Raw genomic sequence first — 22,469 nt, 5'->3', positions numbered from 1 at the left:
GGGCTGGTGGACCATGCTTGGCTTCTATGCTTGAGTTGTCAGGTCTGGTGGAACACGGGTGACCCAATGGGTCAGGTTGTCAGGGCTGGTGATGTGGGCCTGGCAAACTGGGCATGGCCTACATGTTAAAGCCTGAATAGTCCTGGTTAGATTATTTGACCAATCATTTACTCCAAACGTCAACCTGATTTATTTCACTGCAACCCAGGAGGTTTGGATTATACTTTGTTTTTATTATAAATTGATACAACATTTCATATAAAAATGTCCAAAGATCACAGAGCAGAAAGTATAAGTAAACAAAGGGGCAAATCTGCTGAGGAAAACTCTAACTCTGACTTGTCAACAGTATACATGGACAAACAGAGATGTGGATGCACCTCTCATACAGAGAGGAGCAGATGGACACTCACACCCCCACACAGAGGAATACAGATACGCACACATGATAAAGATTTACAATCTTCACAGATATCCAGAAAAAGACACAGCACACAGACACAACATGCTGGGCTGAAACTCAAGAAACTTTCAGTTTAAAAAATAATTGCAGGAACACATAGCAGGTCTGCCTGTGGTTCAGGTATAGACTGTCCAGCATTTCTGATGGAGGGTCTTTATCTGAAACATTCACCTGCCTTTCCTCTTTCAGATACTGCCCAGCATATGACCATGTTTTTTGTTTCAGATCCAATCTTTTGCAGGTTTATATTATTTTTAAATGTTACAGAAGTTTATTAGTTAGCTCAGATTATGCATCTGCAGCCACTGGCATGAATTCCACTCTGTGATTGGAATGGGTTTTAATGGTGCAGGCTTTATGCATCTGCAGCCACTGGCATGAATTCCATTCTGTGATTGGAATGGGTTTTAATGGTGCAGGCTTCACTTCTCAGATCCTGATGCAAGCTCTGGTCCTTGTACAACCTCACAACCCCCATTTCCCCAATCCTTTCAATTCACACCAATTTGATTAGATTTCTTGCAGGACCAAGTGAGCTGAAGGCAGAGTCCGTGATAATAAGGGGACATTAGTGATCTCTTAGGGGGAAGTTAATCATGTTGCAGGTGTCCAAGATGCTCAATGCTAAGCTTAGTAAAGTTCTCACCTTAAAACCAACATCAAGCAATTTATCACTTGAGAAATCAGGACAAAATGTAAAAGAAAGACTCAACATTCCAAAGTAAACAGCTGTTTGTGCATAACTACACAGAACAATAGGCAGACTGCACTGACTACTATGTCCCGCTCTGGTCAGCGCAAGACAAAGGAGTCATCCACACCCTGGAGTCAGTGCATAGAAACTCAGAGAGGCTGAGTTACAACAAAAAAACTCTGGCTCTTTGACCTGGAAAGGAAGTAACCATGAGAGATCTAGTAAAGGTCTAGAAAATAGTAAATGGTAGAAAAAATAAATCCCGTGAGATCAAGATAAACTGCAACAATGGGAAAGAAAATTTAGGACTGATATCAGGAAGCTCTTCACATATCAACATATGGAATCGACTTCCAGGTAAGGTGGTAGAGACTTTGGAATCAATGATTAAACAGCTGGACAATCACTATGGATCTACTTGGAAGAAGGGCTGAATGGCCTTTCTCTTTGCTGTGACCACTCAGTGGACTTCCTTCCACGGCGAAGGTGAACAGAAGTTTCCAGATACTATGGCAGTGTTCGCATTCCCAGAAGTCGACTGGTTTATGTCTAGCCCTCCTCCACCCCATTGTCCATGTGAGAATCTGAATCACTCAGAGTCATAATCTTCCTGCTTCACAGTTCCAACTGCAGATGCCAGATCATCTTCATTGCCTTTTAGTTTCTCCCCTGTGGGATTGAAAACAAATAATTAATGTTCCCCCAAGAATATTATTTTAAAATTTAAAAACAGGTTTCCTTCCCTTGCCTCCACCAATCTAATATCTACTACTTGATGGCGGTTGTACCCAGGATTTCTGTGCTCACTGCTTTTCTGATCACACAAAGTCAGGTGTAATATAATTAAAAGCCTATGCATGTGTGACTAATTGAGTGTACATGTAAACGAGAATGACTGAGTGAGAGCAAGGGAGGGAAGGAGAGCAAAGGTGTGAGTAAGCGAAAATGAAGGTGTATGAGAGTAAGAAAAGAGTTAGAGTAGGCAGGGGAGTATGTGTGGGGAGAGTGAGAAAGTGAGACATTTTGAGAGAAAAAGAGGGCGAGTAAGAGTCAGAAAGAGGATAATATGAGGGAGGAATAAGGGCAATTGTGAGGGCATGAAAGCTGAGCTGACTAAAGTAAATTGGAAAATTAGGTTAAGGGATAGGTCAACAGAGATGCAGTGGCTAATATTTAAGGGGATATTTCAGAATGCACAGAATAGGTACATTTGAATGAGTAAGAAAAAGTCCAAGGAACAGACACACCATCCGTGGTTAACTGGAAAGGTTGTACCAAACAAAGAAAAAGCATATAAAAGCATATAAAGGTGGAAGGCCAGAAGATTGGACAGAATATAAGGAACAGCAAAGAATGACTAAAAGACTAATGAGGAGGGAAAAATTAGAGTATGAGAGAAAGCTAGCCAGAAATATAAAAACAGATAGTAAGAGTTTTAATAAATATTTAAAAAAGAAAAGAGTTAACAAAGTGAGCTTTGATGCTATAGCAAGTGAGTCTGGAGAATTGATAATGGAAAACAAGGAGATAACAGATGAATTGAACAGGTATTTTGCATCAGTTTTTACTATAGAGGATACAAGTAACATCTGAAAAACAGCTATGAACCAGGAGATGGAAGTGGGGATGGAACTCAGGAAAATTACAGTTACCAGAGAAGTGGTACTGAGTAAATTGTTGGAGCTGCAGGCTGACAAAAGCCAGGTTCCTGATGGACTTCATCCTAGGGTCTTAAAAGAAGTGTCCAGTGAGATAGTTGATGCATTGGTTTTAATTTTACAAAATTCCTTAGATTCAGGGAAGGTCCCATTAGATTGGAAGATAGCAAATGTATGTCCATTATTCAAAAATGGAGGTAGACAGAAAGCTGAAAACTACAGGCCAGTTAGCTTAACATCCGTCACAGGGAAAATGTTAGAAGCTATTATTAAAGAAGTTATACCAGTGCACTTGGATAAGCTCAAGCTCATCAGGCAGAGTCAACATGGTTTTGTGAAAGGGAAATTGTGTTTAACCAACTTATTGGAGTTCTTTGAAGTGCAATGGATAAAGGGGAACCAGCGGATGTACTGTACTTCGATTTCCAGAAGGCATTTGATAAAATGCCACATCAAAGGTTATTGCAGAAAATAAAAACTCATGGTACAGGGGGTAAAATATTGGCGTGGATAGAAGTTTGGCTGGCTAACAGGAAGCAGAGAGGAGGCATAAATGGGTCCTTTTCAGGTCAGCAAAATGTAGTGAGTGGCATGCCACAGGGATCAGTGCTGGGATCTCAACTGTTTGCAATTTATTGAAGGGATTGAAGGGATGGTTGTCAAATTTGCTGATGCCACAAAGATAGGTAGAAAGTATGCAGTGAAGAAGACATAAGGAGGCTACAAACAGATATAGATAGGTTAAGTGAGTGGGCAAGGATCTGGCAGATGGAGTATAATGTGGGAAAATGTGAAAATGTCCATTTTGGCAGGAAGAATAAATATTATCTAAATGGTGAGAGATTGCAGAGCTCCAAGGTGTAGAGGGATCTGGGTGCCTTCGTGCATGAATCACAAAAGGCTAGTATGCTAGTACAACAAGTAATTTGGAAAGCTAATAGAGTATCATTTATTGCGAGGGGAATTGAATACAAAAGGAGGTTATGCTTCTGTTGGTCATTAGAGAGATCACATTTGGAGTACTGTGTACAGTATTGGTCACCTTATTTATGGAAGGATATAAATGCGTTGGAAGCAATTCAGAGAAGGTTTACCAGACTAATACCTGGAATGGGTGGGTTGTCTTATGAGGAAAGGTTGGACAAACTAGGCTTGTATCCATTGGAGTTTAGAGGAGTAAGAGGTGACTTAAATGAAACATATACGATCCTGAGGGGTCTTGACAGGGTGGATGTGGAGAGGATGCTTCCTCTTGTGGAAGAGTCTAGAACTCGGGGTCGCTGTTTAAAAATAAAGGGTTGCTCATTTAAAACAGAGATGAGATGAAATTTTTTCACTCAGAAGGTCGTGAGTCTTTGGAACTCTCTTCCTGAAAAGGTGGTGGAAGCAGAGTCTTTGAATATTTTTAAGGCAGAGGTGGATAGATTTTCGGTAAGCAAGGGGGTGATAGGTTATCGGCGGTAGGTGGGATGCAGATTTCAGGTTACAATCAAATCAGCCATAATCTTATTAAAAGACAGAGCAGGCTGAATGGCCTACTACTGCTCCTTGTTCGTATGTTCGTATGAATAAATTTCCAGCGACGATGACTTAGGCAAAGTTTGTAGTACTGAGGGAGTGCTGCATTGCCAGAGTTACTGTCTTTCAAATGAAACATGCAACCAAGGCCCTCAGCTGCCCTTTCAGATGAAAGTAAAAACTCCCACAGCAGTCTCGGAAGAGCGGAGGTGTTCTGCCAGTGTCATGGCCAATATTTATCCTTCAATTATCACTAAAAATATACTACCTATCTCATTGCTGATTGTGGGAGATTGTTGTTAGCACATTGGCTGATATGCTTCCCTAGAGCACAACAGTGAAGCGTTTTTGGACATCCTGAAGGCTTGAATGCGACTATATAAATGCTAGTTCTTTCTTTTTCAGAGATCAACCATACCTAGTCATTTCTCATACCTTCCTCTATTCCCCCAACATCACCCACTCCCCCCATTGCTAATTTTTTCAATGTCATTCCCCAATTCCCCAGTAACCTGATTCAATAACTTGATTTCCCTTTGGGTAAAAAAAAACCTGCTGATTGTCCTTCTTACTCCTAGTCTGTTCTTTTTAAATTTGTGTCCCCGGGCTTTAAACCCTTAAACACAATAAACAAATTGCTTCACTCAGTTTTGTCAACTTTCTTTCGTAATCACCAATACTTCTATCAGCTGGCTTTGAATGTGATGGAGCCAGATAATTCATTAATTACTTACGGATTAGTTCTGCTATGGCTCTCTGTGTCCTCTTCTCCAACTTTTCCAGTTTCTTGGCTACATCTCTTTTCAGATCCCTGCAAAGGAAAACTAGTCTTTACCACCACAGTGCCCTTCGAAAATGCTTTCTAATCCAGCACTAATTTGGCAATCGCAGAAAGGCCACAAGATGGCCAGTGTGACAAATTGAAAAATGTCACATGGGGTAAGTAGAACGGGTATATTAACTTAGATGAGTTTCTTTCAAAAAGAGACACAAAACTCAGTCACGTACCAGTCAGGCTTCCTGGGTGCAAGGTTCATCAAGTCCTACAAAACAGAGTTAAAGCATTAATAATATTTTATTAACAGTTTAAGAATGGAAATTCAACTACTGTAGCTCTTCAAAATTATATTGAAAATCAGGAGGGTAACAGGACAGGCTATCATTGTCCTTTCATCTTTAGGACATGGGTTCAATCCCAGTCCAGATCTATGAGATCTCTACTGGCTATCAGCATCTGACAAGAAACAAACTTGAGCATTCTCACTAGAGCGACGGAGATTGAGGGGCGACTTGATAGAAGTTTACAAAATTATGAGTGGCATGGACAGAGTAGATAGTCAGAAGCTTTTTCCCAGGGTGGAAGAGTCAATTACTTGGGGACATAGATTTAAGGTGAGAGGAGAAAACTATAGAGGAGATGTGCGGGGCAAGTTTTTTTACGCAGAGGATAGTGAGTGTCTGGAATTCGCTGCCAGAGGAGGTGGTGGAAGCAGGTACGATAGTGGTGTTTAAGAGGCAGCTTGACAAATACATGAATAGGATGGGAATAGAGGGATACGGACTCCGGAAGTGCAAAATGTTTTAGTTGATGGGCAATATGATCGGCACAGGCTTGGAGGGCCGTAGGGCCTGTTCCTGTGCTGTACTTTTCTTTATTCTTGTTTGGCACAAGAACTGGCAGTCTCAGAGAGACTGAAAGATGGCTGATATGAGTAAGGAAATGTCATATGTTCGAGATTGGGATCATGGCACATTATAGGAAACTTTATTATTTACCTCGGAGTCACATTGGAGATTCTTCACCATTTTTTTATTCGTTCATGGGATGTGGGCGTTGCTGGCTAGGCCACCCTTAATTGTCCTTGAGGTGGCAGTGGTGGTGTGCTGCCTTCTTGAACTGCTGTAGTACATGTATTATAGGAACACCCACTGTGCCGTTAGGAAGGGAGTTCCAGGATTTTGACCTAGTGACAGTGAAGGAATGGCATTGTGGTTCCAAGTCAGGGTGGTATGTGGCTTGGAGGGGAACATGCAGGTGATAGTGTTCCCATGCATCTCCTGCCTTTGTTCTTCTAGGTCGTAGGCTTGGATGGTGCTGTCTAAGGAGCCCTGGTGCATTGCTGCAGTGAATCTTTTAGATTGTGTACACAGCTGCTGAAGGGAGTAAATGTTTATTGTAATGGATAGGGTGCCAATTAAGTGGGCTGCTTTGTCTTGGATGGTGTCAAACCTCTTGAGTGTTGTTGGAGCTGCACTCATCCAGGCAAGTGGAGAGTATTCCATGCATTCCAGACTTGTGCCTTATAAATGGTGGACAGGCTTTGGGGAGTCAGGAGGTGAGTTACTCATCACAGAATTCACAGCCTCTAACCTGTTCTTGTAGTCACAGTATTTATATAGCTAGTCCAGTTCAGTTTCTCTTCAATGGTAATCCCCAGGATGTTGATAATGGGTGACTCAGCAATGATAATGCCCTTGAATGTCATGGGGGCAATGGTTGGATTATCTCTTGTTGGAGATGGTCATTGCCTGGCATTTGTGTAATACGAATGTTACTTGCCACTTATCAGCCCAAGCCTGAATGGTGCCCAGGACTTGTTACATGTAGACACAGACTGCTTCAGTATCTGAGGAGTTACGAATGGTGAACATTGCTAACTGATGATTGCACACCGTCACTTCTGACCTTATGATGAGGGGAAGGTCAATGATGAAACAGCTGAAGATGGTCAGCCTAGCACACTACCCTGAGGAACCCCTTCATCGATATACCGGGACTGAGATGATTGGCCTCCAACAATCACAGCCATCTTCCTTTGTGCTAGGTAAGACTCCAAGCTGCAGAGAGCTTTCCCCCTGATTCCCATCGACTCCAGTTTTGCCAGAGTTCCTTGATGCCACTCCCTGATGTCAAGGGCAGTCACTCTCACCTCACTAGTTCAGCTCTTTTGTTCATATTTGGACCAAGGAGCTGAGTGGCACTGGCGGAATCCAAACTGAGTATCAGTGAGCACGTTATTGCTGAGTAAGTGCCGCTTGACAGCACTATCAATGACACTTTCCATCACTTTGCTGATGATCAAGAGTAGGCTGATGGGGCGGTAATTGACCTCCCACTCCTGATCTTGGTCGAAGTATGCAGAACAAAAATAGCAGACTGCAGCCTTCGTCACCATGAGTGGAAGTCACAAATGGGACATTTACCACGCAGTTGACAGCCTAACACCAGTATCACCTAAAAGCTGGGCACCTCAGTCAAAATACTCGCTGTTGTTGCATTCAAAGGCAACCCATGCTGGTTAGGTATCACCTTATGGAGTTTCTCCTCCTTGAGAGGAGGTTGGAGAGCAGTTTTGATAGGTGAGGCAGAAACGGTTGAAGTGGTTCCAAATTGACACACATTACAGGAAGCTTTGTATTTAGGGGTCACAGCTGAGATTTTGTTACAGATGATCTACCCATGAAAATGCCCTGGAAATTATAAGGGTGGTAACTGGGATACTAGACAACAAATACAATTCTCAACATTTCCAAGGTATTTGCCCGAGATGCTCTGCAGCAGACAGTTCCATAGTATTCCAGAGTGCCAACAATATGTTGAGGAACCAACTAGGGAACAGGCTATTTAGATTTAGTATTGTGTAATGAGACAAGAATTCCACTCTTGTGAACAATGATCATAATATGATCAAATTTCTCATGCTGAGTTTGACAGTGGTGTGGTGGAGTCTGAAACTTGGTTCTTAAATTTAAACAAAGCCAATTATGGAGGTATGACCAGCTCAAGTAGATTGGGACATTAGATTAAAAGCTAAAATGGTAGATAAGCAATGGAAATATTTCATTGGTCTCATATATTCCCTTGAGAAATAAAACCTCCATTGCAAAAAGAGGATGGCTCCTCTTATGAGGAAGTCTAAAACTAGGGGACTCAGTTTAAAAATAAGAGGCCTCTTATTAAGACAGATGAGGAGAATTTCTTTCTCTCAGAAGGTTGTTAGTCTGTGGAACTCCTTTCCCCATAGAGCAGTGGAGGCTGGGTCATTGAATATTTTTAAGGCTGAGTTAAATAGGTTCTTGATTGACAAGGGAGTTAAAGGGTAAAGGGGATAGACATAAAAGTAGAGTTGAGGCCACAATCAGGTCAGTGATGATCTTATTAAATGACAGAGCAAGCTCGAGGGGCTAAATGGCCTAATCCTGCTCTATTTTGTATGTCCATATGTAAAAGTTCAACTGGAAAAGTGGCACAGCCATAGGTAGAAAAGTTAAAGATAATATTAGATTAAAAGAAGGGGCTTAAAAAGTTGCCAAACAGTGTAGTCAGTCTAAAGAATGGGAGGGCTTTAAAACCAGCAAGCGATCACCAAGAAACTAATAAAGAGGGATAAAATAGAATGAGTAAACTAGCAAAACATATAAAATCTGTCATCTGTTTTTGCAAGTATGTAGAAAGGAAAGATAAGTGAAAGTAAATGTGTGTCCCTTAAGAGACAAGGACAGGAAAAGGCACAACAAGGAATAAGGAAATAGTAGAAACATTAAACAATTTTTTGTCTGTCTTCACAGTAGAAGGCACAAAAAAGAAATTGGAAATTGTGGGGAAACCAAAAGATCTAATAAGGGTGAAAATCTTAAGTAATTAATATTTATAAAGTAAAAGTACAGGAGAAATTAATAGAACTAAAAGCGGACAAAATTCCTGGACCTCATGGATTCTAAAAAATGATGGCTGCAGAAATGGTGAATACATTGGTTTTGATGTTCTAAAATTTCCTAGATTCCACAACAGATTCTGTGGATTGAAGGTAACAAATGTAACCCCACTGTTCAAGAAAGGAGGGAGAGAGAAAACAGGCAACTATTGATCAGTTAGCCTGACATCACTAGTACAGAAAATGCTGGAATCTATTATTAGGGTTATGATAACAGGGCACTTAAAAAAAACCAATATTAGGCAGAGTCAACATGGTTTTATGGAAGGTTTTGAGAGTGGGAAATTATGTTTGATAAATCTACGGGAGTTGACTGGGCCTGTGATGAGAGAACCAACAAAAGGGGAAAAACTACTTGAACTCAGGCTCACCAATCTACCTGTCACAAATGCATCTGTCCATGACAGTATTGGTAGGGGTGAACACTGCATAATCCTTGTGGAGACAAAGTCTCAACTTCACATTAAGCTTACCCTCCATCCTGTTGTGTGGCACTACCACCATGCTAAATGGGATAGATTCAGAATAGTTCAGAACAGTTCTGAAGAAGAGTCATACGGACTTGAAACGTTAACTCTGTCTTTCTCTCCACAGGTGCTGTCAGACCTGCTGAGTTTTTCCAGCAATTTTTGTTTTTGTTTTAGATTCAGAATAGATCTGAATTGGTAAAGAAGCTGATGATGGTTGGGCCTAGGAGACTACCCTGAGGAACTCCTGCAACAATCTCTTGGGGCATCCATGAGGTGCTGTGGGCAGCAGTAGAACTGCAATCAACCACAATCTGTAATATCAAAGCCCAGCATATCCTTCACTCTGCCCATCACCATCAAGCCAGATGATCAACTTTGATTCAATGAGGAGTGCAGGAGAGCATTCCAGCAGCAGCATGAGGCATATCTAAAAATGAGGTGTAAATCTGGTGAAACTAAAACACAGGACTACAGGCATGCTGAACAGCAGAAGCAACATGCGATGCACAGAGTAAAGCATTCCCACAATTAATGGATCATATCAAAATTTTGCAATCATGCCACATCCACGCGTGAATGGAGGTGGACAATTAACCAATAGAAATAGAAGGCCCCACAAACATCGCCATCCTCAATGATGGGGGAGCACAGCATGCCAGTGTAAAAGACAAGACTGAAGCATATGCAACCATCTTCCAAGAGGTGATCCACCCCGGTCTCCTCCTGAAGTTCCCTGCATCACAGATGCCAGCCTTCAGACAATTTAAATCACTCTCCAAGAAGGAACAGCTAAAGGCACCACATACAGCAAAAGCTATGGGCCTTGATAATATCCCTGCTTTAGTACTGAAGATTTGCGTCCAGAACTAGCTGTGAACCAAGCTAAGCTGTTCTAGTATAGCTACAACGCTAGCATCTACCCAATAATTGGAAAAAATGATGGAAAGTGTCATTGACAGTGCCATCAAGCGACACATACTCAGCAATTACCTACTCACCAATGATCAGTTTGGGTTCTATCATTACAGCCTTGCTCCAAATATGGATACAAGAGCTGAATTCAAGAGATGAGGTGAGAGTGAGTGCTTTTAATATAAGGCTACATTTGACCGAATGTGGCATCACGAAACCCTAGCAAAATTGAAATCAATAGGAATCTGGGGGAAATCTCTCCACTGGTTGGAGTCATACCTAGCACAAAGGAAGATGATTGTGGTTGTTGGAGGCCAATCATTTCAGCCCTATGATATCACTGCAGGAGTTCCTAAGACTGGTGTACTAGGCCCAAGCATCTTTATCTGCTTCATTAATGAGCTTCCCTCCAACAGAAGGTCAGAAGTGAGGGAGTTCACTGATGATTGCAGAGTGTTTAGTACCATTCGTGAGTCCTCAGATACTGAAACAGCATGTGGTTGGAGGCCAATCATCTCCTTCCTGGGACATCGCTGCGAGAGTTCCTCATGGTAATGTCCTAGGCTCAACCATCTTCAGCTTCTTTAATCAACAACCTTCCCTCCAATATAATGTCAGAAATGGGGATGTTCGCTGATGATTGCACAATGTTCAGTACCATTCACAATATTCAGACACTGAAGCAGTCCGTGTCCACATGCACCAAGGCCTGGATAACATTCAGGCTTGGGCTGATAACTGGCAAGTAACATTCGCACCACACAAGTGCCAGGCAATGGCCATCTCCAACAAAGGAGAATCTAACTATTCCCCTTGACATTCAACGGTATTACCATCGCTGAATTCCATACCATCAACATTCTGGGGATTATCATTGGCCAGAAACTTAACAGGACCAGCACGTAAAATACAGTGACATGAACAGGTCAGAAGCTGGGAATGCTGCTGCAAGTAACTCACCATCTGACTCCCAAAAGTCTGTCCATCGTTTATAAGGCACAAGTCAAGGGTGTGGTGGAATGCTCTCCACTTTCCTGGGTGAGTGCAGCTCCAACAACGCAGACTGGTTAACTGACACTCCATCCACCATTGGTGCACACTGTGCACCATCTACAAAATGCACTGCAGCAACTCGCTAGGTTTTCACCATCGACACCTTCCAAACTCGCGACCTCTACCTGGAAGGACAAAGGCAGCAGGTGCATGGGAATCTCCTGCAAGTTCCCCTCCAAGCCACACACCATCCTGTCTCGGAACGATATTACCTTTCGTTCACTGTCGCTGCGTCAAAAATCTGGAACTCCTGTCTAACAGCACTATGGGTGTAACTGAACCACTGCAGTCCATGTGGTATAAGAAGTAGCGCACCACCACCTTCTCAGGGGAATTAGGGATGGAGAACAAATGCTGGCCTGAGAAGACATTGATAGACCTTCATTTTGAACTGCTGTAATCTGTGAGGTGAAGATGCTCCCACAAGTTGTTATGTAGTTCCAGAATTGTGATCAAGCAAGGATGACATAAACGTGATATATAATAGCGCACGACTTGGAAGGAAGCTTGAAGGTGCTGGGCTTCATGCAACTGCTGCCCTTGTTCTTCAAGGTGGTGGAGATTACGTGTTTGGGAGGTGTTGCTGAAGCCTTGGTGACTCGCTGCGGTGCCTTCTGCAGACAGGACACACTGCAACCGCATAGGATGGATGGGTTGCCAATTAATATTGTTAAGAACAGACATTTATTGTCTGCGACCAGCCTTCTCACAAGCCCTAAGGTGTTAGCTATTAATTTATACCTGCCTCCCTCTAGTTGAAAGCATTGACTCATGGCCCAGTATAGTTCCACACATTGGCCCTTCTCTGCTAAGTCAACCATTCTTCATCTGTAGGCCTATAAAGTCAGTGTTGGCATGCTGTTGAACTATGCAGGGCACCACAGCCAAGTACAATTGTATTCTCACCTGCTGGCCACACGGATGCACATAGCAAGGGTCAATGCATATCCATCATTGCTGCAAAATGCGATTTATCTCCTTCTAAACCCGGGAGCATCAAAACTAATTATAGCTCTCTGACTACTGTTCTAACTGAGATCAGCAGAGTTTTGGGATCACATCTGGGGCTCTCTTTTTACAAATGATTCATTTGCTCACTCACAGCACCAAGTCTCGTTTTCCCTAATGTAAATCATTCCAAGCTGAACCATTCAACATCGGATTACAATTACAATAAAAGGTGGCAATACAGAACAAAACAAAACACATACCACTTCTTCAATGATTGGTTCAGGTTTCCCTGCTTCAAGTTGATCCTTCACCTTATCCTCCACTGTTGGTACAAACAGAGTGAGCACCAATGAACAGATAAGCAATTGAAGTCAGCTCATTTGCTCAGCAACAAATAACACGGGAAAGTCACAGAGTAGCTACCTCTTCACCTTCCTGCAAGATTCCTGCAAGGAGTTGACTCATTGTCAGAGTTTGCAGCGTCTTATCTATGTAACTGATTATCATGTGGTAGTAGCAGAAGACAACTGCACCATGAAGGACTGTCACAGTTGAGCCCGACGATGGACTTTCCATCAGGCCTTATGAGCTAGTGATCATGAGCAATCCTAATTGATTTTTCCCTCCCCCTAGCTCAGGAACATAGGCAACTATCTCTTCACACATCAGACATTGGACATTCCTGTGCTGCATAGCTCAGTACCACAGCAATCAGTGCATTTACTCACCAGCACATGAAGACAGGTAAAGCCAGATTTTCCAATCCCGTCAAATGCCATTCCTTAGCAAAAAGGAAAGTGGCAATTAGCCACGTTAAACCACTCTTCCATTGGAGAAGTCAGGCATTTTTCTAATATTTTGCTTTTGGAATGCAGGCATCACTGGCAAGGCTGACATTTAATGCAGATCCCTGGTTACCCTTGAGAAACTGGTTGTGGGTCTTCTCCAGATGCTGTGGCGATGGTGGAAGTTACGAGATCCCAAGAGCTATTCTTGCAGCACACTTGGGTGTCCATCACTCCACATACTGGGGCACGTTTTCCCTAGCTCCTTTCCCCCATTTCAAGCCTTCACCATTCCACTGAGGCACATATTTGAAAGGCCCATTGCAGAACATCCTTAAACCCAACAGTAGGAGACACCATGACTCATGATCCATGCCTTCCAACTTGGACCTGCTAAACACATTGGCTAATACAAATACACCAAACCATGGGACCAGTGGCAGACTACCAGGTTGACATATCCTGGCAAGTTACATGAGGCACTGCCTGTTAGAGGGAGGGATCTTATTTATAATTTGCTCCTTAAATCGACAACGTTATTAAACATTGAAGTCAGATGTCATTGATTTATTTTACATGTATTGTATTTAAACACACTTGAACGGAAATACAACCACACCTGATAATGGTTGGTTGGGGAATTCAAATGATTATAATTGAGCTCAGTATGTTAAGCATTTAAGAATCCCCAGTTCCACTTTCCTCACTCCCTCAACTTTACTCGACACAATTATGCATTATGTACTTCTATGATGGATTCTCCCATCACTTCGATGGATAAGTGTTCGGCAAAAAAACACTCGACAGTCTACTTTGATGTTACCTCATGTGTGACATTAAACCAAGTCTCGATTTCAAAAACTGATTGCAAATACCGCATATGAAATCAGTGTTGGAGGGATGATGAGGCATTGGCTTTGCGCAGCATTCGCTTGTCCTGAAGGCACTTCACTCCATTCTTCTCAAATGTCAAAATCACTTGATGACAGGGACTTCTGCATTTGGGAAAACCAACCTTGGACAGACCCATGTATTGGGATCCAGCTTGCAAGCTCTGAGATTGTCTTTCAGATTGTCTTTATATCTTAGTTTGGGAAGTCCTGTGGTACGGGTTCTCATGCTCAGCTGACTGTAAAGTATTCCTTTGGTATGCTATAAATGTTAAAATACAACTCTGAATATGGGGAATTTAATTGACTTATCCTTCAGCATAACTTTAGTTTTCCTTATTTAACAAGATATTTTTCCATTGAGCTAATGAGTATAACTCCCTTATTTTGGTATCTAATCATGTTTCACTCTTGTTCCATAAAATTATTTCACCAGTGACATTTTTAGTTATAAATTTGCCTTTGTTTCTCTATCATTCTGTATCATTCGTACCAATTAAAAAGGATAATGTATGCCAAGAGGTTTTCCTTTGCAGAACTAATTGTTCCCCCACACTGTTATCAAACTATTAGATTTCTCTGAAACTTAGGAATCAGTAGGCAATGGCTGTCTTTAATTAAGCCTCTCATTACGTGATCCTGAAATGGGCCACTGCTGCAGGGTCAGCCCCAGCCCAAAAGTACTTTAAATTGACATACTAGTGAGAAAGCTGAGGACGAGGTATAGATTTAAAGTATTTGGTAGAAAGATTAGAGGGGAGTTGAAGAGCAAGTCTTTAAGCCAAAGGATGATAGGGGTCTGGAACACACTGCCTGAAAGGTAGGTCGAGGCAGAAACACCCACTGTATTAAAAAAGCACTTGGAAATAGACTTGAAGTACCATATTCTGTAGGGCTACTGACCAAGAACTGGAAGGCTGATTAAGCCGGGTATCTTTTCTGGCTGGCACTGATACAATGGGTCAAATGCCCTCCTTCTGTACCCTTAATCTTTCTATACTTTTACTAAAGAGGATTTCAGGGGTTAGTACATGGGTTGCTTCACACATGTTACTAACCTGAGGCTGGCTTGGCTTTGGGCACTTGTCGTTCTTTCAGTTCTTTATCTTCTGGGGCATAGTTACGGAGTTTTAATTCTCTGGAAGAGAAAAACAAAAAAGTATTTCAAAATGAAAAGAAGATTTTACAACATTGTAGACTTTAAAAAAATAGAAATTATCATTCACAAATTTTTGGTTTCAGCTATCTGACTGGATCAAGGGAGCAGCCTTAGCTCAGTGATAGCAATCTCTCCTGAATCAGAAGGTTGTGGGCTTAAGTTTCACACGAGATACTTGAGCACCTAATTCAGGCTGATACTTCAGTGCAACACAGAGTGCTGTACTGTCAGATAAGACAATAAATTGAGGATTTTCAGATAAAATGTTAAACTGAGGACTTGCCTGCTCACTCAGGATGATATAAAGTATCTCATAGTGCTGTTTAAGAAAGAGCATGGGAGTTCTCTCAGTGTATTAGCCAATATTTATCCTTCAAAAATGTCACTAAACAGACTGCCTGGTCATTTATCTAATCACCATTTGTTGGACCTTAAAGTCTGCAAACTGGCTGCTACATTTTCAACAATGTGCTACGAAACTTCAAAATGTAATTCATTGGCTGTGATGCAGTTTGGGGCATTCTAAGGGTGTGATTTGCGCAATATCAATGCACTGTGGTACAGGAAGCCATTAAAGTTGGGGGAGCAAAATGTAATGTAGTGGTAGTAGGAGACAGTATAGTGAAGGGGATTGTAATAAACTTGGAGACTGAAGGATGGGTTTCTTGTCAGAAACAGTGAACCTTATTAACAGACTTCAGAGAGGGTGGCATGCTTGTTCCTAGACCAAGGCTAAAAAGCTCCGTCCCTAAGACTCCCTGCACTTAGGGCTGATTGGTCTATAGTCACATGACCCCCATAACAGTAAGAAATGGTTCAACTTACAATCATTACATTCCTCCCCTTACTTTTGTTTTATCCTCTTATTTACAAAACATATTAACCCATATTACATACAATTATATACAGTTCATGCCATTATAAATTTAGTCTTTGAGGAGGTTTTCGAATTCGGATAGAGGAACACAACTCTACACCTGGAGGTTCTTCCATTGGATCGACTTGCACAGGAACTGCAGCTTCGGAGACATTCCTAAACACTGGCAGTTAGAATCATTTACTTCAGCAGAGATATCAGGTATGTCTATTCTTTGTCGATCTGGCAACTCAGATGTCAAAGTTTCAACTTTGATTTCAGGTGGATTAACTGGTTGTTGAAGGGTTTCTCAACTTCTGAGATGATCCACGTGTTTCCTAAAAATCCTGTTTTCCACTTCTACCTGATAAGTTAACAGCCCTGTTTCAGAGGCGATTGTTCCGGGGCCCATCTCGGGACAAAAACCGTCTCTCCCATAATAAACTCTCAGCCTTTACTGTGAACGTCATGATTTATTTTCCGACTCCCCTGGTTTCTCTCTGCCTTCCCCTCTAAATTAGGGAATACTTGACTCAATCCCGTACGATGTCGACGCTTCAATAACAATTTTGAAGATGTTAAGCTAGTGGTCGTGTGAGTTGTGTGATAGCTGAACAGAAACCTTGAAATTTGTGTTTCTAATGCTCCCTCTGATAGTTTCTTCATGCCTGTATTAAAGGTTTGTACTGCTCTTTCTGCCAAGCTGTTAGACGAGAGATGGTAAGGTGCTGTTCTGACATGTTTAATCCTATTTAGGTTCACGAATCATTGGAATTCAGCTCACCACCACCTTCTCAAGGGTAACTAGGGATGGGCGATAAATGCTGGCCCAGCCAGCGAAGACCACATCCCATGAATGAATAAAAAAAAACTTACAAACATTACAGGGATTGGCACAGTTCTCTGCAGCAAAGAGCGAGAGACCAGGCAGCTGTGTTGCCTGTCCGGTGCTAGAGTTCAGGACATCTGCTCAGGGCCGGAGAGGAGCCTATAGCGGGAGGAGGAGGATCCAGTTGTTGTGGTCCACGTTGGTACCAATAACATCGATAGAACTAGGAAAGCAGTACAGCATAGAGGGTATGAGAAGTTAGGCACTAAATTAAATAGCAGAACCTTAAAAGTAATAATCTCATAGATTATTAACTAAACCATGTGCAAATTGGCATAGGGTACATAAAAATAGAGAGATGAATGAATGGCTCAAAGACTGGTGTGGGAGAAGTGGATTCTGGGTCATGGGGCACTGACACCAGTACTGGTGAAAAGTGGAGGCTCTAACGTTGGGATGGTCTACACCTGAACTGTGCTGGGGCCAGTGTTCTCGCAAGCTGTATAACTAGGGAAGTAGAGAGGGTTTTAAGCTAAATAATGGGGCCAAGGGATCAAATTTGGGAAGATGTGGTAAATAAAAGCGTAGAGACAAGGCAAGAGAGAAAGGTTTTAATGTGAGAAATGATAAACAGACCACGACATGAAGGAACAGAGTACAGGAAGTACAAATCCAAGAGTAAATCAGCAGATAAGGCTAGAGGTTACAAAAATAATAAAAAAGGACAAAACTAAAGGCTCTATACCTGAATGCACGTAGCATTCAAAATAAACGGGTGAACTGATAGCGCAAATAGAAATAAATAAGTATGAGGTGATAGCCATTACAGAGATATGGCTGCAGGATGATAGATTGGGACCTGAATATTGAAGGGTACATGATATTTAGGAAGGACAGGAAGCTTAGGAAAGGTGGAAGGTTGGCTCTGTTAATTAATGATGGTTTTAGCACAATAGAGAGGGATGACCTAAGTTCAGGAAATCAGGATGTAGAAGCGGTGTGGGTAGAGGTGAAAAAATCAAAGGCAAGAAGTCACTTGTGGGAGTGGTGTATAGACCCCCTAACAGTAATTAACAATAACCTAACGGTAGGACGAAGTATAAAGGAAGAAATAATGGGCACTTGTCAGAAAGGTACGCCAATAATCATGAGGATTTTAATCTACATATAGGCTGGAAAAATCAGATGACCAAAGGTAGCCTAGGCAGGAAATTCATAAAATGTTTTTGGGCTAGTTTCTTAGAACAGCACATTCTGGCGCCAACCAGAGAGCAGGCTATGCTAGACCGGGTATTGTGCAATGAGATAGGATTAATTAATGACCTCATAGTAAAGGCGCCCTTAGGTAACAGGGATCATAATATGATTGAATTTTACATTCAGTTTGAGGGAAAAAAGAGGGGGTCTAAGATAGTATTTTAAACTTATATAAGGGCAATTATGAGGGCATGAAAGCAGAGCTAGCTAAAGTGAACTGGCAAATGAGGTTAATGGATAGGTCAATAGAGAAGCCGTGGTGGACATTTAAGGGGATTTTTCAGAATAGATATTTCCCAATGAGGAAGAAAAATCCAAGGGGAGGACCCACCATTCATGGTTAACTAAAAAAAGTTAAAGATAGTATCAAATTTAAAGAAAAAGCAGGGAATTGTGCAAAGGTGGGTGGCAGGTCAGAAGATTAGACAACAATGACCAAAAGGTTGATAAGGAAGGAAAAATTAGAGTACGAAAGAAAGCTAACTAGAAATTTAAAGCCAGAAGATTGGGCAGAATATAAGGAACAGCAAAGAATGACTAATAAGGAGGGAAAAATTAGAATATGAGAGAAAGCTAGCCAGAAATATAAAAACAGAAAGTAAGAGTTTCTATAAATATTTTAAAAAGAAGAGTTAACAAAGTGAGCGTTGGTCCTATAGAAAGTGAGTCTGGGGAATTAATAATGGAAAATAAGGAGATGGCAGGTGAATTGAACAGGGATTTTGCATCAGTCTTCACAATAGAGGATACAAGAAACTTCCCAGAAATAGCTGTAAATCAGGAAATGGAAGGGAGGGAGGAACTCAGCAAAATTACAATCACCAAGGAAGGGGCACTGAGCAAATTGTTGGAGTTGCAGGGTGACAAGTCCCCTGGTCCTGAAGGACTTCATCCTGGGGTCTTAAAAGTAGCTAATGTGATAGTTGATGCGTTGGTTTGAATTTTCCAGAACTTTTCTAGATTCGGCTAAGGTTCTATGAGAGTGGAAATCAGCGAATGTAACTCCTTTATTCAAAATTTTGAGAGGAGACAGAACACAGAAAACTACAGGCCAGTTAGCTTAACATGTGTCCTAGGGAAAATGTTAAAAGCTATTGAAAGACACTATAGCAGGGCACTTGAAAAAATTCAGGGTAATCAGCCAGAATCAACATGGTTTTGTGAAAGGGAAATCATGTTTAACCAATTCACTGGAGTTCTTTGAAGAAGTAACATATGCTCTGGATAAAAGGGAATGGCTGTATGTACTGTACTTAGATTTCCAGAAGGCATTTGATAAGGTGCCACATTATTGCCAAAAATAAAAGCTCTTGGTGTAGGGGGGTAACATATTGACAGAAGCTTGGCTAGCTTACAGAGGGTAGGCATAAATGGGTCTTTTTCTGGTTGGCAAGATATAACAAGTGGTGTGCCACAGGGAGTGGTGCTGGGGCCCCAATTTTTAACAATTTATATAAATGACTTGGACGATGGGACCAAAGGTATGGTTGCTAAATTTGCTGAAGACACAAAGATAGGTAGAATAGTAAGATGTGAAGAGGTCACAAGGAAGCTAGAAAGGGATATAGATAGGTTAAGTGAGTGGGCAAAAACCTGGCAAATGGAGTATAATGTGAGAAAGTGTGAAATTGTCTATTTTGGCAGGAAAAATAAACAAGCATATTATCTAAATGGAGAGAGATTGGAGAACTCTGGGATGCAAAGGGATCTAGGTATCCTAGTGTAAGAATCGCAGAAGGCTAGCATGCAGGTACAGCAAGTAATTAGGAAAGCTAATAGAATGTCGTCATTTGTTGTGAGGTAATTGAACACAAAAGTAGGGCAGTTATGTTTCAGTTATACAGGGCATTAATGAAACCACATCGGGAGGAGGCCATAAGACGTAGAAGCAGAAGTAGGCTATTTGGCCCATCGAGTATGCTCCGTCATTCAATGAGATCATGGCTGATCTGATAATCCTTAACTCCACTTTCCTGCCTTTTCCCCCATAACCCTTGATTCCCTTACTGATTAAAAATCTGTCTATCTCAGCCTTGCATATACTTAACGTCGCAGCCTTTATAGCCCTCTGCGGTAAAGAATTCCCCACATCTGGGGTACTGTGTACAATATTGGTCTCCTTATTTAAGGAAAGATGTAAATATGTTGGAAGAATTTAGAGAAGATTTACTAAATTAATACCTGGATTGGGCAGGTTGTCTTATGAGGAAGGTTGGGCGCTTATATATGCTGGAGTTTAGAAGAGTAAGAGGTGACTTGATTGAAACATACAAGATCCTGAGGGGTCTTGAGAGGGTCAATGTGGACAGGATGTTTCCTCTTGTAGGAGAATCTAGTACTTGGGGCCACTGTTTGAAAATAAGGGGTCGCCCATTTAGGACAGAGATGAGCAGAAATATTTTTTCCCAGAGAGTTGTGAGTCTTTGGAATTCTCTTCAAAAGGCAGTGGAAACAGAGTCCTTGAATATTTTAAAGGCAGAGGTCGATAGATTCTTGATAAGCAAAGGAGTGAAGGATTATCGTGGGTAGGTGGGAATGTGGAGTTGAGGTTGAAATCGCATCAGCCATGATCTTATTGAATGACTGAGCAGGGTCAAAGGGCCAAGTGGCCTACTCCTGCTCCTAATTCATATGTTCATAAGTTCTATCTTAGGAAAGAACTTTTCCTCAGCAACTGTCTCCAGCTCCGATTTATTCTGGAGGGATTCCAACCGAAATTCCAGCCATGATTACAAATGTCTCAAAAATATTCAGCATTCCCCAAGCCACTGCTCTCACCACACCTATGCTCAACGGCATGTGCACAATTTCGACCTCTCACTTCACCAGCACCAACTCACTCTCTGAAGGTCATGAAATCAAAAGAAAGAAGATAGAACAAAGGGGTTGTTCAGTGATTAGCGGCATATATTTCATTGCAAGAAGTTTAGTGAATGAAGCAGTTGAACTGAGGGCTCAGGTAAACACTTGGAAGTATGATCATAGAGCATAGAATGGTTATAATACGGAAGGAGGCCAGTAGGCTCGTCGTATCCATGCCGGCTCTCTGTGAGAGCATCTCACCTAGTACCACTTCCCCTGCTTTTTCCCCATAGCCTTGCAAGTGTTTTCTCTTCGGATAATTGTCCAATCCTCTTTTGAAAGTCATAATTGAATTTGTATCCACCACACTCTCAGGCAGTGCATTCCAGATCTTAACCACTCACCGTGTAAAAAAACATTTTCCTCAGGCTGCCATTGCTTCTTTTGCCAATGACTTTAAATCTGTGCCCTCTGGTTCTTGATCCTTCCACCAATAGTTTCTCCCTATCTACTCTGTCCAGACCCCTTGTGATTTTGAATACCTCTATTAAATCTCCTCTTCTCCAAGAAGAACAGTCCCAGCTTCTCCAATCTATCTATATAATGAAAGTCCCTCAGCACTGGAACCATTCTCGTGAATCTTTTCTGCACCCCTTCTAATGCCTTCATACCCTCCCTAAAGTGTTGTGCCCAGAACTTGACATAATTCTTCAGTTGAGGTTGAACCAGTATTTCATACAAGTTTATCATAATTAGCTTGCTTTTGTACTCTCTGCCCTTACATATAAAGCCCAGGATCCCATATGCTTTATTAATCACTTTCTCAACCTGCTCTGTCACTTCCAAAGATTTGTGCACATACATCCCTGGGTCCCTCTGCTCCTGCAACCTCTTTAGAGTTGTACACTTTAGGTTATATTGCTATGATACTTTATCCTGATATGATATCTTTAACAGAGAGTAGGGACAAAAGGATCATTCTCAGGTTGGCAGGCTGAGAGTAATGGGGTATCGCAAAGATCAGTGCTTGGATCCCAGCTATTCGCACTCTATATCAATGATTTGGAAACGTAATATTTCCAAGTTTGCTGATAATACAAAACTTGGTGGGAATGTGAGTTATGAGGAAGTTGCTTACAGTTGTTGAAAAGTTCAGAAACACAAGGACAGTAACAGTAGGAGATTTCAACTACACTGATAGCAACTTGGGATAAATTCACTGTAAATGTACAGAGGGCATAGAATTCTTAAAATGTATTCAGGAAAACTTTTTTTAGCAAGTACTTAGCAAGCCCAACAAAAGGAGCGGCAGTTCAGGACTTAATTTTAGGGAATGAATCAGAGTAGATGGAAGGTAAATCTGTGAGAGAGCATTTTAGTGGTAGCGATCATAGTTCAGTTAGGTTTAGAGTAGTTATGGAAAAGGATAAAGATAGACCAAGAGTAAAAACCAATTT

General features: G+C 41.6%; 1 protein-coding gene across 1 annotated transcript in view; it reads right to left on the bottom strand.

Annotated features, from left to right (window-relative positions):
* Window positions 1-212: 212 nt before the first annotated feature.
* The window catches only part of ccdc12 (coiled-coil domain containing 12), a 79,725-nt gene continuing 57,468 nt past the window's right edge, over window positions 213-22,469 (bottom strand). Inside the window, exons 3-7 of the mRNA XM_078540883.1 lie at window positions 15,168-15,247; window positions 12,695-12,756; window positions 5,342-5,376; window positions 5,068-5,144; window positions 213-1,826 (exon numbers count right to left, since the gene is read on the bottom strand). Of these exons, the coding sequence (XP_078397009.1) occupies window positions 1,747-1,826; window positions 5,068-5,144; window positions 5,342-5,376; window positions 12,695-12,756; window positions 15,168-15,247 (334 nt within the window). The 3' untranslated portion in view covers window positions 213-1,746. The remainder of the gene's footprint in view (window positions 1,827-5,067; window positions 5,145-5,341; window positions 5,377-12,694; window positions 12,757-15,167; window positions 15,248-22,469) is intronic.

Source organism: Cetorhinus maximus, chromosome 4 (genome assembly GCF_964194155.1).
Source record: "Cetorhinus maximus chromosome 4, sCetMax3.hap1.1, whole genome shotgun sequence".
In the NCBI taxonomy this organism is placed as follows: Eukaryota; Metazoa; Chordata; class Chondrichthyes; order Lamniformes; family Cetorhinidae; genus Cetorhinus; species Cetorhinus maximus.
Note: the sequence above shows the minus strand (reverse complement) of the source record. Positions and strands in the feature narration are given on the sequence as shown.